Source organism: Puma concolor, chromosome B1, assembly GCF_028749965.1.
Source record: "Puma concolor isolate L17-30 chromosome B1, mPumCon1.1.hap2, whole genome shotgun sequence".
Classification (NCBI taxonomy): Eukaryota; Metazoa; Chordata; class Mammalia; order Carnivora; family Felidae; genus Puma; species Puma concolor.
The window spans coordinates 145091246-145111069 of NC_141670.1; the positions used below are offsets into that span (position 1 = coordinate 145091246).

At 38.7% G+C, this 19824-nt stretch overlaps 1 protein-coding gene across 14 annotated transcripts in view; it reads left to right on the top strand.

The window, feature by feature from the left end:
- The window catches only part of CCDC158 (coiled-coil domain containing 158), a 106031-nt gene that overhangs the window by 16331 nt on the left and 69876 nt on the right, over positions 1-19824 (top strand). For 12 of the 14 annotated variants that reach the window (XM_086704795.1, XM_086704799.1, XM_086704803.1 and 9 more), the window contains 7 exons: positions 3418-3635; positions 7662-7771; positions 7885-8212; positions 8568-8644; positions 9515-9625; positions 10717-10831; positions 17759-17878. In XM_086704795.1, coding sequence (XP_086560921.1) covers positions 3418-3635; positions 7662-7771; positions 7885-8212; positions 8568-8644; positions 9515-9625; positions 10717-10831; positions 17759-17878 — 1079 coding nt within the window. The remainder of the gene's footprint in view (positions 1-3417; positions 3636-7661; positions 7772-7884; positions 8213-8567; positions 8645-9514; positions 9626-10716; positions 10832-17758; positions 17879-19824) is intronic. The other 2 variants (XM_086704801.1, XM_086704802.1) reach the window with 2 other exon arrangements.

The following is a 19824-nucleotide window of genomic DNA, read 5'->3' on the forward strand; positions in this document are numbered from 1 at the left end:
AAATGTCAGACTTCGGCTCAGGTCATGATCTCAGGGTTCGTGAGTTTGAGCCCCGTGTCAGGCTCTGTGCTGACAGCTTGGAGCCTGGAGCCTGCTTCAGATTCTGTGTCTCCATCTCTCTCTCTGCCCCTCCCCTGCTCACGCTCTGTCTCTCTATCTCAAAAATAATTAAACGTGAAAAAAAAAATTAAAAATCAAAATTCAGCCAGTTGTCCCTATAAAAAGCTTTCATTAGTTTTTGGGTTTTTTTTAAATGTAATCAGAGATCATGGATTGTATGGTGGTGGTTCTCTTCATTCTTGCTCCTTTGTTGTTTCTGCTGGCATTGGCTTTAAGAGTCTAGTTGTATTGTAGAATATTCAACATTCTAGATCTTTCTGATTGTTTCTCATGTTTAGATAAAGATTAAACTCACTTGGCAAGAGTTTGTGAATATCCTGGTACTAAATAGCTTTGTATCCAATGGTTTTAGGATCAATTGAAGATCCTTGCCTGAATCAATTATTACATTGTTGATTTTCTAATTTTACCATAGTTACTAGCTGACATCCTTCAGGAAAGAAGAGCTTTCCTTTAATTATTAACACTACAGATCCACAGAGTGTTCTTTAGTTCAAAGTGCTAGAATGCATCGGTGCCACTGTTGTTTCTGATGCTCAGTTGTATCACATTTAGCCAGTCCTTTTAAGCTAGGTCCTGTGTCTTTTTATTTTTTTTAATTTTTTAAATAAACAATTATATGTTATTCCAATTCAGAGGCTCTAAGTAAAATAATGCAGAATTACACATCCCTGTGTCTTTTTAAAACATGACCCCCTTCATTGCTTTCTGGCCCATCCAAATGTTCCAGACTCTCAAATGTACTTGGCCTGTTCCCTACAAATGAGCCATTTCTCTAAGGAGCCCTGGGTCCTTTTAGTAGGGAGGAGTATATAGAATCCAAAATCTGGTGCGCATATTGCTACTGAAGTATCACTTTGTCTGGGAGCATTCAGTGGATAAAGTTTCAAAATAGATTTTTTTAATAAGTTCACATGGCTTACAAACGCAAAATCAAATCCAGTACCACGGAGTTCCTCATCTTCCCTCATTCCAAATCTGCAACTCCCCTGCATGAAAACTCTAGTGTCCAAAACCTTCAGTATACTCAGTCATTTTCTCTCTTCCACAGTACATACCAAATAGTTCCAGAATTACAACAGCGCTGCCGCCATTCGCAACTTACCTGCCAAGTGAAGCTCGCTAAGGCCACACGGTCAGAGCGCTAACAGAGTCCTAAAGTTATTTGAAGGAACTACTTTCTGTGTGAAGTTATGTTATCAACTTACCGTACACTTAGGTTTATTTGTTTCTATTAGTATTCACTTTTGGCTTATTTTTTGAATACGGATAACGTGTATGGCTCAAAAGTAAAAACTGTATGAAAATGTATATTCAGTCAAGTCTAGCTGCCATCCCTATTCCTTCCACTCCATTTCCACCTATCTCTATACCCCTATAACCATTTTCTTGAGTTTGTTTTATTCTTCCAGTGGTCCTTTTGCAAAAGTAAGCAATTGCTACCCCCCCCCCCCCACAGATATGTGCATGTGCTTAACACATACACTCTTATTTTTCCTTTCTTACAAAGAGGAGGGTAATTAACCTCTACCTATTCAAGGGAGGAGTATCAAAGAACTTATGGACATATTTTCAAAACACCACAGTTTGCCCTATGGTCACAAATTATTTACATTTCTCTCACATGCATAGTTCATTCACTCTCTCCCAAGAAGGCCCCTAACAGTCTCATCCCATTATAGCATCCACTCAGAGGCCAGAATCTCTTTTTATTTTTATTTTTTAATCTGGGGGGGGTGGGTGGGTGGGGAGGGCCAGAAGGAGAAGGAGAGAGAATCTTAAGCAGGCTCCACTCTCAGTGCAGAGCCCGATACAGGACTCCTTCTCACAAACATGAGACCATGACCTGAGCAGAAATCAAGAGCGGGACCTTAACCCACTGAGCCACCTAGGCACCCTGAGACCAGAATCCCTTCACTGAAATTAGATTCAGGTATGGATAAAGCTCCTCAGTTGTAAGTCCTTAAGTACAACTCCTTAGTTCTTTTTCGTCTGAAGACCTGTGACAGCCAACATACAGTGGCAGGCAGGCATAGGATAACCTCTTTCAACACAACCATCCCAAATGGGGTAAACAGGCACACAGTCCGTCTCAATTCTGAAATCTAGCTGAGCACAGGTTGACCATCCCCTCATGAGGACTCAGGCCTGAGAATACTTCTCCGTGGGTCTTGACACCATCCTCTGTACTCTTGGGTCTGACTTTGAGACCTCCTTCCTTTTACGTGAAAGGTAGTATATGTATTCAGCTGGGGGGGTTCTCGGCCTGCTTATGGGGAGGCCTCTTTTCATCTCACACTCTCTCTGTCACTCAGTCAAAACCCGTGGTGTTTCTTGAATATAATTCTCTAATATCTTTGTGGGTCTTCTGTGAACCTTCCCAGATTTTACTTCCTTCATCTTCTCTTTCAATATTGGTATTTTCTCCTGGATCCTCTTCTGTTTTCACTCTGTACACCTGCCCCTGGATGATCCCATTGACTCCAAGGATTCACTAGAATTCAGATGCCGATGACTCCCAAATCCTTATCTGTAAAGCACATCATACTCCTGAACTGCACAAATCAAACAGCGTTACTTGATGTTGAAGCTCAAACCCCAAGAGAGATCTTTGACACCTCTCTGTCTTTTACTTACCGCATGTATTTCTCAAATCCACACCCTGGTGTCTGTGACCACAGTCTCCACTTCAGGGTAGACCCTTGCCATTTCTTGCCGGCATTGTTGGAAGGCCTTCTCGGACTTGATTCTCTACCTTCAGCTTATCTCCATGCAGTGCATTCTCCGCGCTGAAGCCGGAGAGCCTTTTCAAACTACGGACGTAGTTAACTGTTCTCTCACTTTCAAATCCGTTAATAACTTCCCAAAGCTTTTGAGATGAAATTCAAACTCCTTGTCGTGACCACGAGGCCCTTCACGATCTGGACTATGTTTTAGTTCTCATATCTGGCTGCTACTTTCCTGTCACCTGGAATACGCAGTGCTGTCTCAAGCCTCCTCACCAGTAACTGTGGTGTTCCCACTGCCACAATGCCTTTCCTCTTCTCCTTAATATACCGCAAGGCTCGTTCAAGCTCAGGTATCACTTGATCGCTATCAAGTAAAACTCCCTCCTCCTCCCTGATCTCTTCCTTTTTACCTTGTGTCCTCTTAGAGCTGTTACCAATCTTTTACTTGTCTATTTTCTGCCATGAGACCTTGAGCCCCTTGAGTGTTCACTAAGGAGATCACCTGGGATGATGTTTGCCGTAAAATTGTTTTATTACTAAGTTGATTGATGAATTCTTTAATATCTAGGTTCTTCAAGTCCATTTTTTATGTCGTCTATTCGTGGTACAATAATTGAAAACACATCTTCAGCTGGGACATTGACACAGATTCCTTTTTTCCCCAAATATGAAGTGGAGCTTGATTCTCCTAGAAAAGTTATCCCTTACCCTGGAAAGGAACACATTGAACGTGTTTTGGAAGAATATTCACATCAAGTCAAAGATCTGCAGAGAAGACTAAATGAAGTGAGTTACATTCTTTTCTTCTAGAACTTCGTGCCATTCGGGGATGACAGTGAGGCACATTGCCTTGGAACAGAACCTAAACTTCCTAGAAGAAACACTTAGCAATAGATTTATTAAAGTTATTAATTTGACCTATGCTTTCTATTTCACTGTTAAAAATTGGGCACATAAAGTTTCCATACATATTCCTTGGTTTCATGGCTAATTTTAATGAAACTTGAATAGCTCAAAATGTTATAATTAATGGCATTTATCTGTAATTATAATAATTGGTTCAGGCCTGCTGTCCTCCTATCATGATACCTGGTTTTTCTTTACAAAGCAGTTGTACGGATAGACCTTTACATGTAGGTATACACGTAACAGCTAAATAGTATATAGAAGTTATTTGCTAAAAATTGTAAGTCGACCTTATGTGGAATGAGGTCAGCTTTAGCCAGATTTACAACTGTATACTGGTTTCCGGTAGTCTATAGTCTAAAAGTCAAACTTACCATTGTATCCTAAGCCTTTTGATGATATAACCCCTCTCTTGTGCATTTGAGCCTCATCTCCTGCCTGTTCCCCAAATGTACCCTCTGTTCCAGCAGTATGAAGCTACTTGCTCTTCCTTGGATGTAGCATGCTATTCTAGAGCTTCATACTTTGGTCCAGGCCATTACCTCTTCTTTACCCTGTCTGCCTGGCAAATTCTTATTATCCACCAAGAACTCAGTGCAAGCATTTCCTTCTTTGAATCCTTCCCCCTAGACAGCATTAGGTATATTCCCTGTCCAGCTGTTGCCCTATGTGCACATGTCTGTTGTAGTATTTAGTACACGTTACTGTGTTCATTAACACGTTGTTCCATCTCATTAGACTACATAAGCACATTTAAGGGAAAAGCTACAACTGTATTAAGTGCTGAAAATTATATACTATTGTATTACGTACAGGGGTACAAAGATGATTAAGGTAGGACTCAAGGGGTTCATAGACTTGAAGAGGAGCTGGTATATAAACAAATAGTGATTATACTTATGATAAATACACTAATAAAAAGAGCGGGTGGGTGGGTGGGTTGGTTGGTTAGATGGATGGAAGAAGCACAGAGATACCAATGAAGTAAACAGTGTCTTAATTCATTTTCCATATCCATCCTCTGGCAGAGTATCTTGACACTTGATTGGCTCCCAGTGAATGTGTGTTAAATCACTAAATGAACAACAGGGCTATTTGGATACTTATAATATTTAGCGTGAACCTCCTGTGTAACAGATGTGCTGGGTATATAAAGATGGAAAAGACATCATCCTTTCTATGTACACATTTATAGTCTGTGGCTGAGATATTTAAATAGAAAATGATAGCAACAGTGAGATCTGTGCTATAGTAGGGTAAGCAACCATGCTTTCCATTCCTTTTCTTACTTTTCAGCAACATTTGACACAGGTGATTATCCTCTTCCTCTTGAAGCACTCTTTTCTGCTAGGTCTGAGAAGAAACACACTCTCCTGATTTTCCTTGAGCTTACTCATTTTGTTTCTTGTTCCAGCAAAAATACCATCCAAAATAGTCATAGTGATTCCCATGGCATCTATTGCCATTTATATGCCAATGATTGTTCAACTTACATTTCTAGTACAGACCTCTTATCTTAGCTCTGGCACCAGTTAGTGTATCCACGTACCTACTTGACATTTCTACATGAGATGTTTCTGAGGCTCTATGAACTCAACGTTTCTAGCTGTATACGTGATCTCGCCCCCAAACCTACTCTTGTCCCAGTGTTCCTTCTCTAACTATATGCGATGCCACCCTTACATAGTAGCACGAGGCAAAAACCTCACTTATTCTTGATACCTCTTCCCTGGCATCGCTTTATCACCATGTCCGTCCGGTGTATCTCATATATATTTCTCAAACCTGTTTCCATTTCCACTGTTGCCATCCAAAGTTCAGACTATACTGTAGTTATTCACCTGGACTATAAGAGGAAAAGCTAAAGGACCTTAACCCTATATTGACTGTATAAACATTGCCGACTGCAGAATCCACTAGGATCATATTACATTTCCTTTCCTGTGTAGTGTTTTTTCTGGTGGTTCTTTAACAAAAAAAATTTTTTAACGTTTATTTAGTCTTGAGAGACAGAGAGACACAGAGCGTGTGCGGGGGCGGGGTAGAGAGAGGGGGAGACACAGGATCTAAAGTAGGCTCCAGGCTCTGAGCTGTCAGCACAGAGCCCGACACGGGGCTGGAACTCACAAGCTGCAAGATTATGACCTGAGCCGAAGTCAGTCGCCCAACCAACTGAGCCACCCAGGCACCCCTCTGGTGGTTCTTAATTGCCTGTCTTTTTCTTTGTGCGGTTTTCCTTTATCATATTGTCATTTTTTTTTTTTTTCTTAAAGAACCATCATGTAGGTTTTCTCTCAAATTCCCCTTTGACCCAGGGCTCTTCAGGAGTCTTCTGACCTGTTTTCCAGTCTATGTGAGTTTCTCCTCAGGTCTGCATATAACGAACTGTTTTCTTCTTATCACTGCTTTCCTGAATGGATCCATGATTTCCAGGGCTCACCATTTGCTGGCTTCCTTTTTCTTGATCTACTTCTTCATTTAGTCAAAGCACATCTTCAGAAATTTCAGAAAGGGTATATGGGACATACATTTTATGGATTTTTGCATTCTGAGGATGACTTTAGTTTGGTAAGTTAGCAGTCATTTTCTCTCAATCCTTTGAAAATATTGTGTCCTTGAATTTTGTATTGCTACTGAGAAGTAGATGTCGGATACTTGCTCCTTTGTAGATGATATGTTTTTGGTTAATTGAGGTTTGTATTTGGAGGCTTTAGGCTCTTCTGTCTCTGAAATTCTACCATAATGTGCACAGCTGTGGGTTTTAGTTTTTTCATTCACTGTGCTGGGGATTCAGTGGATCATTTTGGTCTGCAGATATGTACTTTTCAGCTTTGAAGAATTCAGTTGTTTTTTTCTTTGATAGTTTCTTTCCCTCTGTTTTCTCAGTTCTCTCTTTTGCAGCTCCTTTTAGTCAGTTAGTGTCTCCTAGGTTGACCCTCTAAGTCTCTTACTTTTTCTTTCAAAAGTTTTACCTACTTTTCCTACTTTGGGGGGACATTTCTTGACTTCCAGTGTTCCTATTGCAGCTTTTTTAGTGTGTAAGTATATTTTTAATTTCCAAGAACTCTTTCTTCTGCCCCCGATCACTTCTTTGGCATAGTATTTCGTTCTTTATAGCTGTAATGTCCCTCAAATTTCTCTGCAAATGTAAGTTTTAAAAAGTGTTCTTCCATTGCTTCATAACTTTGATTCTTTGGGTCCTTTTGTGTGTGTGTGTGTGTGTGTGTGTTTCTTTGTTTAACTTGGTCTCTGTTTTTTTATTTTATAATCTTTCTTCAGGAGTTCAGTGGTATTTGTTTGTTGGTTTGTTTGCTTTTGTTCATACTCAAAGATGAGCAGTAAAAAAGCTGATGGCAAGCTCTCTATCACTGGCGGAAATCAATGGCTTGGCTTTGGGATGATTAGCTGTCACCAGTTATTATGCTGGAAGATGCCTCAGTGCCTGATTTTAGAGATCTGAATGAATTTCTTTGTAGTAGAACACTTTGCATTTTGGGTACTGGTTGTCTGCTGTCAAGTGTTTAAGTGGGTTGGGGGTGGGGATTGACTTTTTTTTAAATTTTTTAGATCAACTTTTCTGTTTACAGAATTTTAACCAATTCCCTGTTTTCAAGAACAAAATTTCGTTCTATCTCTATCTTGAGCTGGATGTCTGATTTGTTTTAGAAATAGTGTTTTGGTTATTAAATAAAGAAGTGATTCTGAAAGGGGCCAAGTTTTGAGTCTAGTTAAGATAGTTCAGTAACCTGTGAGGTATGATTAATTAGACCCTGAACTATGGTGAAAGGAGAAGGAAGTACGCATAAAAGTAAATTAATAATATATGGATTTTTTGGAGATTATTAGCTGTAAGGAAATACATTCCTCTGGTGAAGACTGATTTGCGTGGCTTTTTTTTTTTTTCAGAGCAATGAATTGCATGAGAAACAAAAGTTTTACTTAAGGCAATCCGTCATTGATTTGCAAACAAAACTTCAAGAGATGCAAATGGAGAGAGATGCCATGGCTGACATCAGGTTGGGATTCGCTACCTAAAATTATTTTAAAGTTTGACTCTTTGTAGCATAAAACTACTTGTGTGAACATGAGTTTTGTCAATATTGTTTCTTCTCTTTCACTTACTTCCTAGGCGAAGGGAGAGTCAGTCCCAGGAAGATTTAAGAAATCAGCTTCAAAATACAGTTCATGAACTTGAAGCTGCCAAATGCCTTAAGGAGGACATGCTGAGAGATAGCAACACACAGATAGAGCAGCTGAGAAAGATGATGCTGAGTCATGAGGGAGTGCTTCAAGATATCAGATCAGTCCTAGTTGACTTTGAAGAAGCCTCAGGCAAGAAGATATATGAACATGACAGCGTGTCTACTCTCCACTTCCGCAACATGGGCTCAGCTATTAGCAAAATCCTAAGAGAATTAGACACAGAGATATCTTATCTTAAAGGGAGGATATTTCCAGTAAGTGGTGAGAACACTATTCAATTTTATATTAAAATCCATTAAGAGAATAGTACTAAGTGTATAATTTTCTGAGTTCTTAAAAGTAAGGCAAGTTCTCATTTTTGTTCTCTAAAATAAGTTATTTACAATGATCTCTCAATAAATTAAGGGAACTAGCTCGATTTGCCTGTGTGGCTTCGTGAGAGTATAACCAAAGTCAATGCTCTAATGAAATACAGTGATAGAATGTATTCAGTTTCAGTATTACTTTTATTTGCTTCTTTCCAAAGAGTTCCTTTAGTTGGAAGCTCTCCAACTTTTCCAAAATGTAGATTTACCAGTCCCTAAATCATTGTCTCTTTTTTATAACTAGGTAGAGGAGCAGCTTGAAGCACTGAAGTCTGAATCACAGAACAAAATAGAACTGCTTCTTCAACAACATCAAGATAGGTGGGTTTCTGACTGAAGTATAGATAGTCATAGTGAAGAAACCATAGGTTTACAGTCCCTCATCAGAAATTCCAAAATCTAAAATGTTCTGAAACAAAGCAGTTTTCTTCATAGGTTTGTGGTAAATTCATGTGAAAAGAAAAATTATTCTGATACTTATTAAGAGGGTTAAGGAAGACTTTATTCAAAGCTATTGTTGTAGGAGTTTTGCATTAGGGGAGAGAGTTGAGCCTTAGCTCTCTCACCTCAACCAAGAAAGCAGGGATTTACAGCCAAGGAGCAGGTGAGAGGGGCAGTGGATGGAAAATCACTAAGAGGACACATCAAGGACAGGGGATTTTTACTAAGCCTGAGCAGGCCAAGGGCAGGGGTGAAGGGTGCCAAAGTCAAGACCTAGAAGAGGCCTCGGAGGAGCCTGACTTAAGTTTGGTCAAAGAGAGAGCCTTTGTCATTCATTTGTTGGCAAAACCTGACCTGAGCCTAATGCATAGCTTTATGATGTAAAGTCTTTATGATTTAGTGTGAATATTTAAAAACCTGTTTTTGTATTTCTAATATTTTGGCGTAGAGGACACTTCCCTAGGTGTGTCATATAATATTTAGTACTTGGAATTTATTACCATTGTAAAATTTTTTAAAAATCTGACTTCCAAAACCTAAAATGAGTAGCATATTCAAAGTCAAAACAAAATACTGAATTTGAGAGTGTTGAAAATCATTAGTTTTTTTTTAATATATGAAATTTATTGTCAAATTGGTTTCCATACAACACCCAGTGCTCATCCCAAAGAAAATCATTAGTTTTTAGAATAAGTAATAGTCAAACAAAATGTTATGTATCAAATAACAAACACCACATTCTTCTTATAGGATTGAGCAGTTAATAAGTGAACATGAAATTGAAATAACAGGACTTACCGAGAAAGCTAGCAGTGCTCGAAGCCAAGCCAATAGCATCCAGAGTCAACTGGAAATCATTCAGTATGTGTGTCCTGGTGGTTTGAAATTGGTAGCCATTTATCTTCATTTTAGAGATACTATTTCATTTATGTTGTGTCCTAAAATCTTTTAAACTTTGCTTACAGATTCCACAAGAAAGTAAAACTTTTCTAACATTTAAATGAATTGAGAAGATTACTTAAATGATAATGTCGTATGACCATCTAAGCAGTGTTATTTGCAGGGCGCCTGGGTGGCTCAGTTGTTGAGCATCCAATTTCGGCTCAGGTCATGATCTCACGGTTCGTGGGTTTGAGCCCCGCGTCAGGCTCTGTGCTGACAGCTCAGAGCCTGGAGCCTGCTTTGGATTCTGTGTCTGTCTGTCTCTCTCTCTCCCCCTCCACACTCATGCTTTGTCTTTCTCTCTCTCTCAAAAATAAATATTAAAAAAAATTGTTTAAAAAAAAGGAATATTATTGCAAGTATTTAAGACTCTTGGAATTGGATGTTTTAAATATTGTTCATATCTCAACTGATAGGACCAAACACACTCACACTATGTGTGTATATATATACTTACGTATATATTTATATGTATACATATAAATAACTTTATAATTTGAGGTTATGTATTAAAAGTTTTTCTAGGGACATTTTTAATCACATATAAAAGTAGAGAGAAAATAGTATGCATGAACTCATATATACACCATCTAGCTTCAACAGTTAACAACATTGTTGAGCTGAAGCTTTTAGGAAGCAATTTTGGAAAATAAAAGACTTTGGGGGAGCCTGGGTGGCTCAGTTGGTTGAGCATCCAACTTCAGCTCGGTCATGATCTTACAGTTTGCCCTGCATCGGGCTCTGTGCTGACAGCTCAGAGCCTGGAGCCTTCTTCGGATTCTGTGTCTCCGTCTCTGTCCCTGCCCTGCTTGTACTCTCTGTTTCTCAAAAATGGATGAGTGAACATTAAAAACAAAAACAAAGAAACAAAAACAGACTTTTGGCCTAGCAATGCCATATAAAGGAAGTATATGGCAGTATGGAAGTATCTAAATGCTAGAGTATTCTTAGATATCACACTTAGTCTCAGTTTGCTGTTTGCTTTTATTCTCCTTTTAAACCCTTCTTAGAGAACAAGCAAGAAACCAAAATTCAATGTATATGCGTCAACTCAGTGATCTGGAATCTACTGTTTCTCAGCTACGTTCTGAATTAAGGGAAGCCAAAAGGCTGTATGAAGACAAGGTGAGATTAGATTTTGCTGCTCTGTTACCACAGACTATTATACACAGATTTAATTACACATTTTTAAATAGTTAATTTGAAAATGAGGAATCAAAGTAATATCACATTAAAAGCAGTTTTTAAGATGGAGTAGGAGGATGCCAAATATCTATATGTTAAATTGTAAACAAGTTTAATTTAACTTGTTTGCTCAAATTAATTCATTTCTGGAAAAAGAAAGTTTTGCACACTTACAAGTAAGTTTCTAGAAACATAAGTTAAAAATAAGACCACAAATTATTTTTACAAGGCTTAGTTTTAACAAGTATTCTGGTACCAAGTGGTCCCCCCCTACTACTTTAGGGGCCTACCTCCTAGGTTGTACTTCAACTCCTAGTTATTAATCATCGTGTGGCTAGCAAACCAAATTAATAAGATTAGTCTAAGTAAAAAATAATTAGGAAGATAAATCATCTTTCATCACACAATTCCTTTTAAAAGCAGATATTAATGAATATTTGATTTTCTGGGGGTTTTTTTGTTCTCTCACTTTCCATAGCTAAAGACAAGCTATTCACTATCATTACCAACCATTTATCCAGAGCTCATGCTTGTGTTAATCTCAGGCATTTGTAAAGCAGTCTCAGAGACCCTAAAAAATAAGCAAAGAGCTACCATCCAGAGGAGCTCATGTTCTTTATTCCATGTGAGAAAGGCGACCAACTATACATGCCTGTTTGCCGGCAACAGTCCAGTCTGCACCTGCTATCCCAGTGTCCTGTTTTGTGAATACCACCTTTCATCTCCAAATTGTCCCAGTTTCGCCAAAAAGTCATCCTACCTCGTAAGAGAGCCTCCAGTTCTAACCGTTGCTTTTAGCCGATTTCTCACACCTTAGCTGATGGGGAAGAAATAGAATATAAGGAAGCTGCCAGATTTCCCTAAAATATAGCCCAATTCTACAGGGTAACAGTACCAGATAAACACTTCACATGGGAAGAAGCAGTTGAATATCGCAGCACTAATTCTTTTTTTTTAAATATATGAAATTTATTGTCAAATTGGTTTCCATACAACACCCAGTGCTCATCCCAAAAGGTGCCCTCCTCAATACCCATCACCCACCCTCTCCTCCCTCCCACCCCCCCATCAACCCTCAGTTTGTTCTCAGTTTTTAAGAGTCTCTTATGCTTTGGCTCTCTCCCACTCTAACCTCTTTTTTTTTTTTTCCTTCCCCTCCCCCATGGGTTTCTGTTAAGTTTCTCAGGATCCACATAAGAGTGAAAACATATGGTATCTGTCTTTCTCTGTATGGCTTATTTCACTTAGCATCACACTCTCCAGTTCCATCCACGTTGCTACACAGGGCCATATTTCATTCTTTCTCATTGCCATGTAGTACTCCATTGTGTATATAAACCACAATTTCTTTATCCATTCGTCAGTTGATGGACATTTAGGCTCTTTCCATAATTTGGCTATTGTTGAGAGTGCTGCTATAAACATTGGGGTACAAGTGCCCCTCTGCATCAGCACTCCTGTATCCCTTGGGTAAATTCCTAGCAGTGCTACTGCTGGGTCATAGGGTAAGTCTATTTTTAATTTTCTGAGGAACCTCCACACTGTTTTCCAGAGCGGCGCAGCACTAATTCTTCCAGACATTTGCCCTCCTATGGGCAGCCCCTCATTTAATTACCGCTGTCACCCCTGTGCTGGCCACAGGAGGGGGCTGTTCCTCCTTGGTTCTCGAGTGGAGTGCAAGCCCAGAATGTAATAGCGTGACCTTCATTCCCTGTGGCACAGTCAAAATAAGAATGGAAAATTTAGACATGACTTCGCTAAATTCTAAAACAATACAGAGTAACATGATACTATATAATCTCAGTTATGAGATTTAGATGCTCTTATAGCCTTGGCTTTTAAACAATTGTTGATCACTACCCACAGTAAGAAATAGCTTACCTTATGATCTATCTACTACACACATACTAACTGAAGCAACTTTCACTGAACAGTATTTACCCCGGTTACATGTGATGCTGGCTCTTCTCTGTTCTTTTCAGATGCTGATATTTTTACTCACTAAGTTGATACCATTATTCACTGGCCTCCTTGCAGTTTGAATAACACTGCCTTACTAGACTGCATGCTTAACTCTTAGCCAAAATCCTTGTGTCAAGGTCATTTCAACCACTGCCACTTAAGAGTAGCCTTCAGGAATCTTGGACTGCTTAGAGGCTAAACCAACAAACAGAAGCCTAGAGAGAAATGTTTGTTTTTTTCTGCTTCTCTGAGCCCTGCTTTTTGTGTTCTAGTTTCTTTTCTCAAAGTGAGCTTTTCCCCTGAAGATTGATAGCAGGAATGTCCACCCCTTTCTGGGCAAACCAAGCCTGCATGAAAGGTTTTGATGTCGCCTTGCAGGATGGGCCTGCTTTCAGCACAGCATGGGGCAGAAAGAGGCTCTAGTACTTGGTCTGGTGGAGGCAGGCACATTGGCAGAAGTGAGCCCGGAAAGTCCCAGCAGTGAGAGACTAGACGGGAGAGCTGTTGTGTTATAGCCCAATCCACTGACTGATACTCAGCACTACTCAACCCATTTTGAACAGATTGAATATTCATTGTTTATTGACAGACTCTTTGAAAAGCTGTGAAGTACTAAGCAAAACTCAACTTACTTGTGTCTCCTTACATAATTTGAAAGTGCTATATGTAGCTTTCCATTGTTTTTTTTTTTTTTTAATTCTTTTGATGTTACGCAATTATGTGTTTTAAGATAGAACTCGACAAGTTTTTTTTTTTTTTTTTTCAACATTTATTTATTTTTGGGACAGAGAGAGACAGAGCATGAACGGGGGAGGGGCAGAGAGAGAGGGAGACACAGAATTGGAAACAGGCTCCAGGCTCTGAGCCATCAGCCCAGAGCCCGACGCGGGGCTCAAACTCACGGAGCGCGAGATCGTGACCTGGCTGAAGTCGGACGCTTAACCGACTGCACCACCCAGGCGCCCCTGTAGCTTTCCATTGTAACGGAAAAATGTTGCTTGGAAAAATTACCCCTCCATAAGCTATCACCCATTGTTTGCTAATTCACATACAGTCTGTATACAGCACCATACTTATCAACTCTAAATTTCAGCATGGTGAGAAATTTAGTTACATATAAGGAATACAAAATAGTTTATGAATTTTTATAAATATTAATCTCTTTGGCATTGTAGAAGCATAAGCATCCTGATGAATGACTGTAGACTTTTTCATATGAATGCTTTGAGGCGATATAGATATACAATGATACATATAGTAGAAGGTTAGAACAGTTACCTTATTTTGCCCTAATGTAAACAGTGGAGTGCTAATAATGTTGTTAGCCTTAAGCAGTCAACATTGAATAGAAAGAAGGGTGTATGTATTAGCTTAGCTAATTTTAATCCAGATCACTGAGATTCATAACATGTTGAACCTGTGGAGTTGGTACCTAGATGGTGGTTAACTGGGCTCTCTTAATAGTAACTCCCTTTAGTCAGGGAACACTGACAGATGATTATCTGTCATCTTACTATAGAGTTGAATATACTTTGGCCTGAAATGTCATCAGTACATGGTGCAACTGAGCAGGAAAGATCAAGCTAATTAACAGAAGGATTTCATTTTGGGGGCCCTGAAAAATTCTATTGTTACGAAATGCTTTTGTTGTAATGAATTGAATACAAAATCTAAAAACCACAAATTCTTCTGTTTAATTTTTTTTCATTGTCATGTACCTTGACTCTACATTGCTAAAGCCTTTGAGAACTTTAAAATCTATTTTCTACTGCTCGTGTGAACATTTTAGTATACACTATCCAAATAACAATAAGGTAAAAAAGCCAAAGAGAATAACACGTAAAAACTGTGATTAAAAGTGAGATTTGTGTGAAAAGAAACATCAAAGAGTGTGCTGATACTATGCATCAACATATTTTATGAGAGACAGTATTAGTGTTTTCTCCTGAGGTCAGATTCCTTCAGAAAAAAAAAAAAAGTTTTTATTATTTAAAAAAAAATGATGATGTGATAGGTCTGAACCAAACTTTTCTAACTAAAAAGCATAAATTGAGAGAAGACTCGTTAGGGCCATGTGTCTCTTCAGAATAACAGAAGTATTTTCATATTGATGAAAATAGACACTGTATTTCAAAGAAAATTGTAGATGTAGTTTTTATAGCTTGCATAAGTGTTCTACTGTAATGCTTTTTTTCTATTCTTCTCTTTCCATTTTAGGAGAGCCTCCAGAATCCCCCTTTACGAATTTGGACCAGTAGAAGCTGTCACTATTGGCTCTGTAGATTTGGCTTTACTCTTAACTTTCGCTTTTTGACAACAAAAATATCTCATGATCTTGACTCTAAGTTTATTTTTTCCTACTCTGAAAGCATTTGGGGCTGAATTTCGTACTCAAAAAGTAAAGATTTAGTAGCACTGGCTGGAGCTCTGTACCGTGCAGGAAGATTCTGTGCAAACATCTTTGCATAGTTCTGCCCATGCACCTCCGTGCTGACCTGCAGTGTCCCTCATTATCCAACATCTGTGCCGTCTTTGAGCACAGAACACAAAAGATACAATTTGGTGTGATTGGTAACATCTCTAAAATTACTGTAAAGATTAGAGTGAGATCCAAGTATTTGTCCAGTGATCTAAAACAAAAAGTAGATTCATAGATGGTGAAAGGGAAAACCAGTGCTGCTATGGAAAAAGAAAAGAAAAAGAAAAACCTTTGATATATCTCAGATGTCAGTAAATATTTATTCTGGACATTTCAAAAGGCTTCGAGGTGTTTTGTACAGCTGTTTGTATCAGCTCAGCTGCTACGTCAGTGGTTTTCCCTTTCACTCTCCATTTATCTTTGTGATTGGTTAACTAATATAAATATTTTTATTCTAAAAAGTGAAAGGTAAAAGCAGAGCTATAGCAGCTGAGTCAGTACTGACAAGTACAAAACCAATGTTCCTGCAGGGGTCTGGAGGAACTTCTGATGCTCAGTAAACTTAGACGAAAGAGAAGACTTGGCTCTTTTCTTTTTCTTTGTTCCTTTCTTCCTTTCCTTTTTAAAAATTTGGCCTCATAGATTTTCACCATCTAGTTTGATGTTATCAAATGGTCATCCAGAACTTTTTTTTTTAATGACAACAGACAAAATAGCAAGTCTTAATTTAAGCTTTTAAAGCACATCTACAAATACTTTGCTCAAAGAGAAAATAGTTTTATGCCAAGCTCAGCCTAGAAAATGTTTGTTTTAGTCATGTGAGCAACTCTTCAAGTTGAAACTGTTCAAGTTGAAACTGTTCTTATTAAACGTATAGCTCAAAATATGGTTTCTTTGGCCATACTTTGTTTCCAAAGACAGGTGGAAATTATAGAATTTCAGCCTATTAATACTGTTCTTCTCGTGCAAAAAAAAAAAAAAAGCATTTGAAAGATCTTCTAGATTACTTTTTTCAAATTATAGATGAAAAAAATTGAGACTCAGAGAGGTTATGTGACAGCACCTCTACCAGAACCTAAGGTGTTTGGCTCTTAGCCTGATCATGTTGCCTCTCTGATGATATTTGTCCACCCACATAAAAGTTTGCGGGCTTTTCCGTAAGTATTCCTAATGCCATTACTAGGTGTGTGCTGACTTAGTCTTTCCCAATAATAATAGAGCTCAAGGGATCATATCAACTGACACTGTTCATCCATTTTCCTTAGGAAGCTACTCATGCCACAGAGGTGGAGTTGTTGTATGGCTTTTTTCCATACATGCCCCCAAAGGAGTGCCAGAGTGCAAGAATTTCCTTTATAGGATTAGTAGAACCTATTAACACATTTCTGCTGTAGCCTAATGTTTTATGTATATTTCATTCTTGTGAAATACTTGTTTATATCTAACATACAGTCAAATGTAAAGCCAGTTTTAAAATATATCCGAGGCAAATATTAAAATGTATATTCCAATCCTTGAAGGCTCTGATTCTACTCTGTAGGCAAATGTGAAACTGTTTGATGAGCCTATATAATCTACTTTTTTAAAGGTATATAATTCTGTATATACAGAAAGGTATATAAATTCTGTGTATTCATACTTAGCATTTATCAAAGAGGTAGTTGCATGTATGTGTGTTCATATAAGCACTAAGTATGTGTTGAATTAATAAATGAAGATCTTAAATGAACCTGGTCCAGGTAAAAATAGAGACTCATCAAGAAAAAATTACTCTTGCTCATATATTCTCGAAGAAATTTTAATCACAGTTCATTATCCAAACCAATAAGTTTTATTCTTGACATAATAAATCTGGAAGCCTATTGAATAGATGCCTTAGAAGTAAGAAGGAATATGTAGCATTTATGCAGATACCGGGGATTTCTTTTTACTGGTTGTGGAAGTAGTATTTTAGTGATAACACTAAGTAGCAACATGGTCCCATTATTTTAATATCTCAATACCTAAATTATGAATTTGTGTGGCTCCGCTAAAATCCAAACCTGGAGTCTCCATTGTCTGAGATCTTAACCTCAGCCTACCTTGCATATTCGATGCCTTTTATTATTGAAACTCTGATACTCTAAAACAAAATAACTCTTCTGCGTGTAATGCATGTCATTTGTGTGGGCTGTATACAATGTTATTTATGCCACACCAAATTTCCTTAAGTACCAAATGACAGAACACATACTCAAAGGAGACAAACCTTGAATGGTGTGAAAAAGAGAGATTACAAACAGTGCCCATATCTAACAGCATCAAATATTTCGTTTTGGCTAATTTCCCTCTTACAATTCTACATAGATCTTAAGTTTAAAAAACTTTGCAAAACATATCATAGTAAGCTTTTATTTTTGCCCCCAAAATAATACCGCTTTCCAAAGACTGTATTTATTTTATATTCCCCACTAACATAGTCAGATTGATTTCTGCTTTCCTTCTAGATAGAAGAGCTCGAAAAGCAGTTAGTCCTTGCCAACTCTGAGCTAACTGAGGCACGGACAGAACGTGATCAGTTCAGTCAGGAATCAGGAAATTTGGACGATCAGCTTCAAAAGCTGTTGGTAAGACTATGCTCTAAATATGAATGAGATTAATTCTAGGAAGTTTCTCACCAAAATGTTTCATAAAACTGGTTTTATTTATTAAATTACAAATTTTACAAAACATTTGTGCATACATACACAACAGAATATCTTGACATTATTCAAGTTTTGAATATAAATGTTCTAAACTTTACCTATTTTGTTTTCCTTAAGCAGAACTGTTAAAGCTTATAAATTAGGTGAAGCTAGTCTTCAGTTGACCCATCTTTCAATTAGATAAATGTGTTCTACTAAACCGAGGTAGTATGGAGTGTTTGTTTTCAAGTCAAATAACATTCAAAACACAGACGCGTGTGTACAGAAAATTTGAATGGAAGTTGAGGTTAAAAAAAATTATTTTAAAGAAAGGAAATAGGATCCCAATAGTAGTGAAGCAACCTGTGCCCTCTGTCAGAGGTACTGTAGGGTAAGAAATTTAGGAAAGGAGATGTTTGGTATTCCTATATGTGATATTGGCAGTACAGTAGAATACACTTCTCACTCCCAGACCCCTCTGTAGGGTATAGTGCCCTCTGCTGGTGGAGCCGTCCTTCATAGGCTGACAAGGGGTTTGAGGAGCAAACGTTAAAGGTAGAGTCGGCAGCTGTGTGTGACCAGCTCCAAACCTTGGGATAGTCCTTCACATCTTTCCCTCCTATTGCGTGTGTCCCCAAGTCCTCAGATCTAATTTGAAAATCTTGCAGATTTTTTGAAAGACCTTGAAAACCCTCCCCTCCTTTTCATTCTTACCACCACTACCCCTTGGTCCAAGCCCCTCATTCAACCTGGAGCAGGGCAACGTCTCCTTACTAGGGTTCCTACCTCCAGCTTTCCCCCTCCTCGGTCTGGCCTGTAAAGTGCTGCCATACTCATCTTCTAAAATATCACTCTGATCATGTCACTATGACTCCAAAATTATTTTCCCCATAAAAGTCAGACTCTATCTATACCTTTCAACCTGTTCATAATCTGACGACAGCTTACCTTTCTGATCCTTTCTCTCTACATGCCCCCAGTACTCCAATCAAATCACACATCCACCTTTCCAGTCCCTTCTTCCTGATCTCTGCATTTCCAAGCTGGTCATAAGGTCCGACTCAAATGCCTTCTTGAAGAATTTTGATCTCCTCAGTGATTTCTTTCTGTTTTTGCTTAGCTGGGTCTCTCTTTTTAAATTATTTATTTTAGAGAGAGAGTGTAAGCGGGGGGGGTGGGAGGAACAGAGAGAGGGCGTCAGAGGATCAGAGAGAGAGGGGCTCTGACAGCACAGAGCCCAAAATGGGGCTTGAACTCATGAACCAGGAGATCATGACCTGAGCTGAAGTCAGATGCTTAACTGAGCCACCAGGTGCCCTGCTTAGAGACACCAGGTGTCTCTTTAATGACAAACCACTTCCAGTTTTTTGTGTCTGTGTCTTACTTTTTCCTTTGTCTTTGTTTCTCCCATTATACTGAATTTTCGCTGTCAGTAAACACTATGTGTTTTTTTTTCGCTGTGGAAGAGGAACAGAATTCTGTTCACAGCCAACTGCTACTCCCCTCTCAGTACCAAACGCTGTTCTGCCATTTCTGAAGCAGTTAACCAAAGACTGTTGCTATTCTTTCAAGCTTTTGAACATTTCTTTATTACAGGAGCACACTTGGTGTGAGGCATAATGCCTTTGCTAGAAAACCCAAACCTTGGGGCGCCTGGGTGGCGCAGTCGGTTAAGCGTCCGACTTCAGCCAGGTCACGATCTCGCGGTCCGGGAGTTCGAGCCCCGCGTCGGGCTCTGGGCTGATGGCTCGGAGCCTGGAGCCTGTTTCCAATTCTGTGTCTCCCTCTCTCTCTGCCCCTCCCCCGTTCATGCTCTGTCTCTCTCTGTCCCAAAAATAAATAAACGTTGAAAAAAAAAAAAAAAAAAAGAAAACCCAAACCTTAAAAAC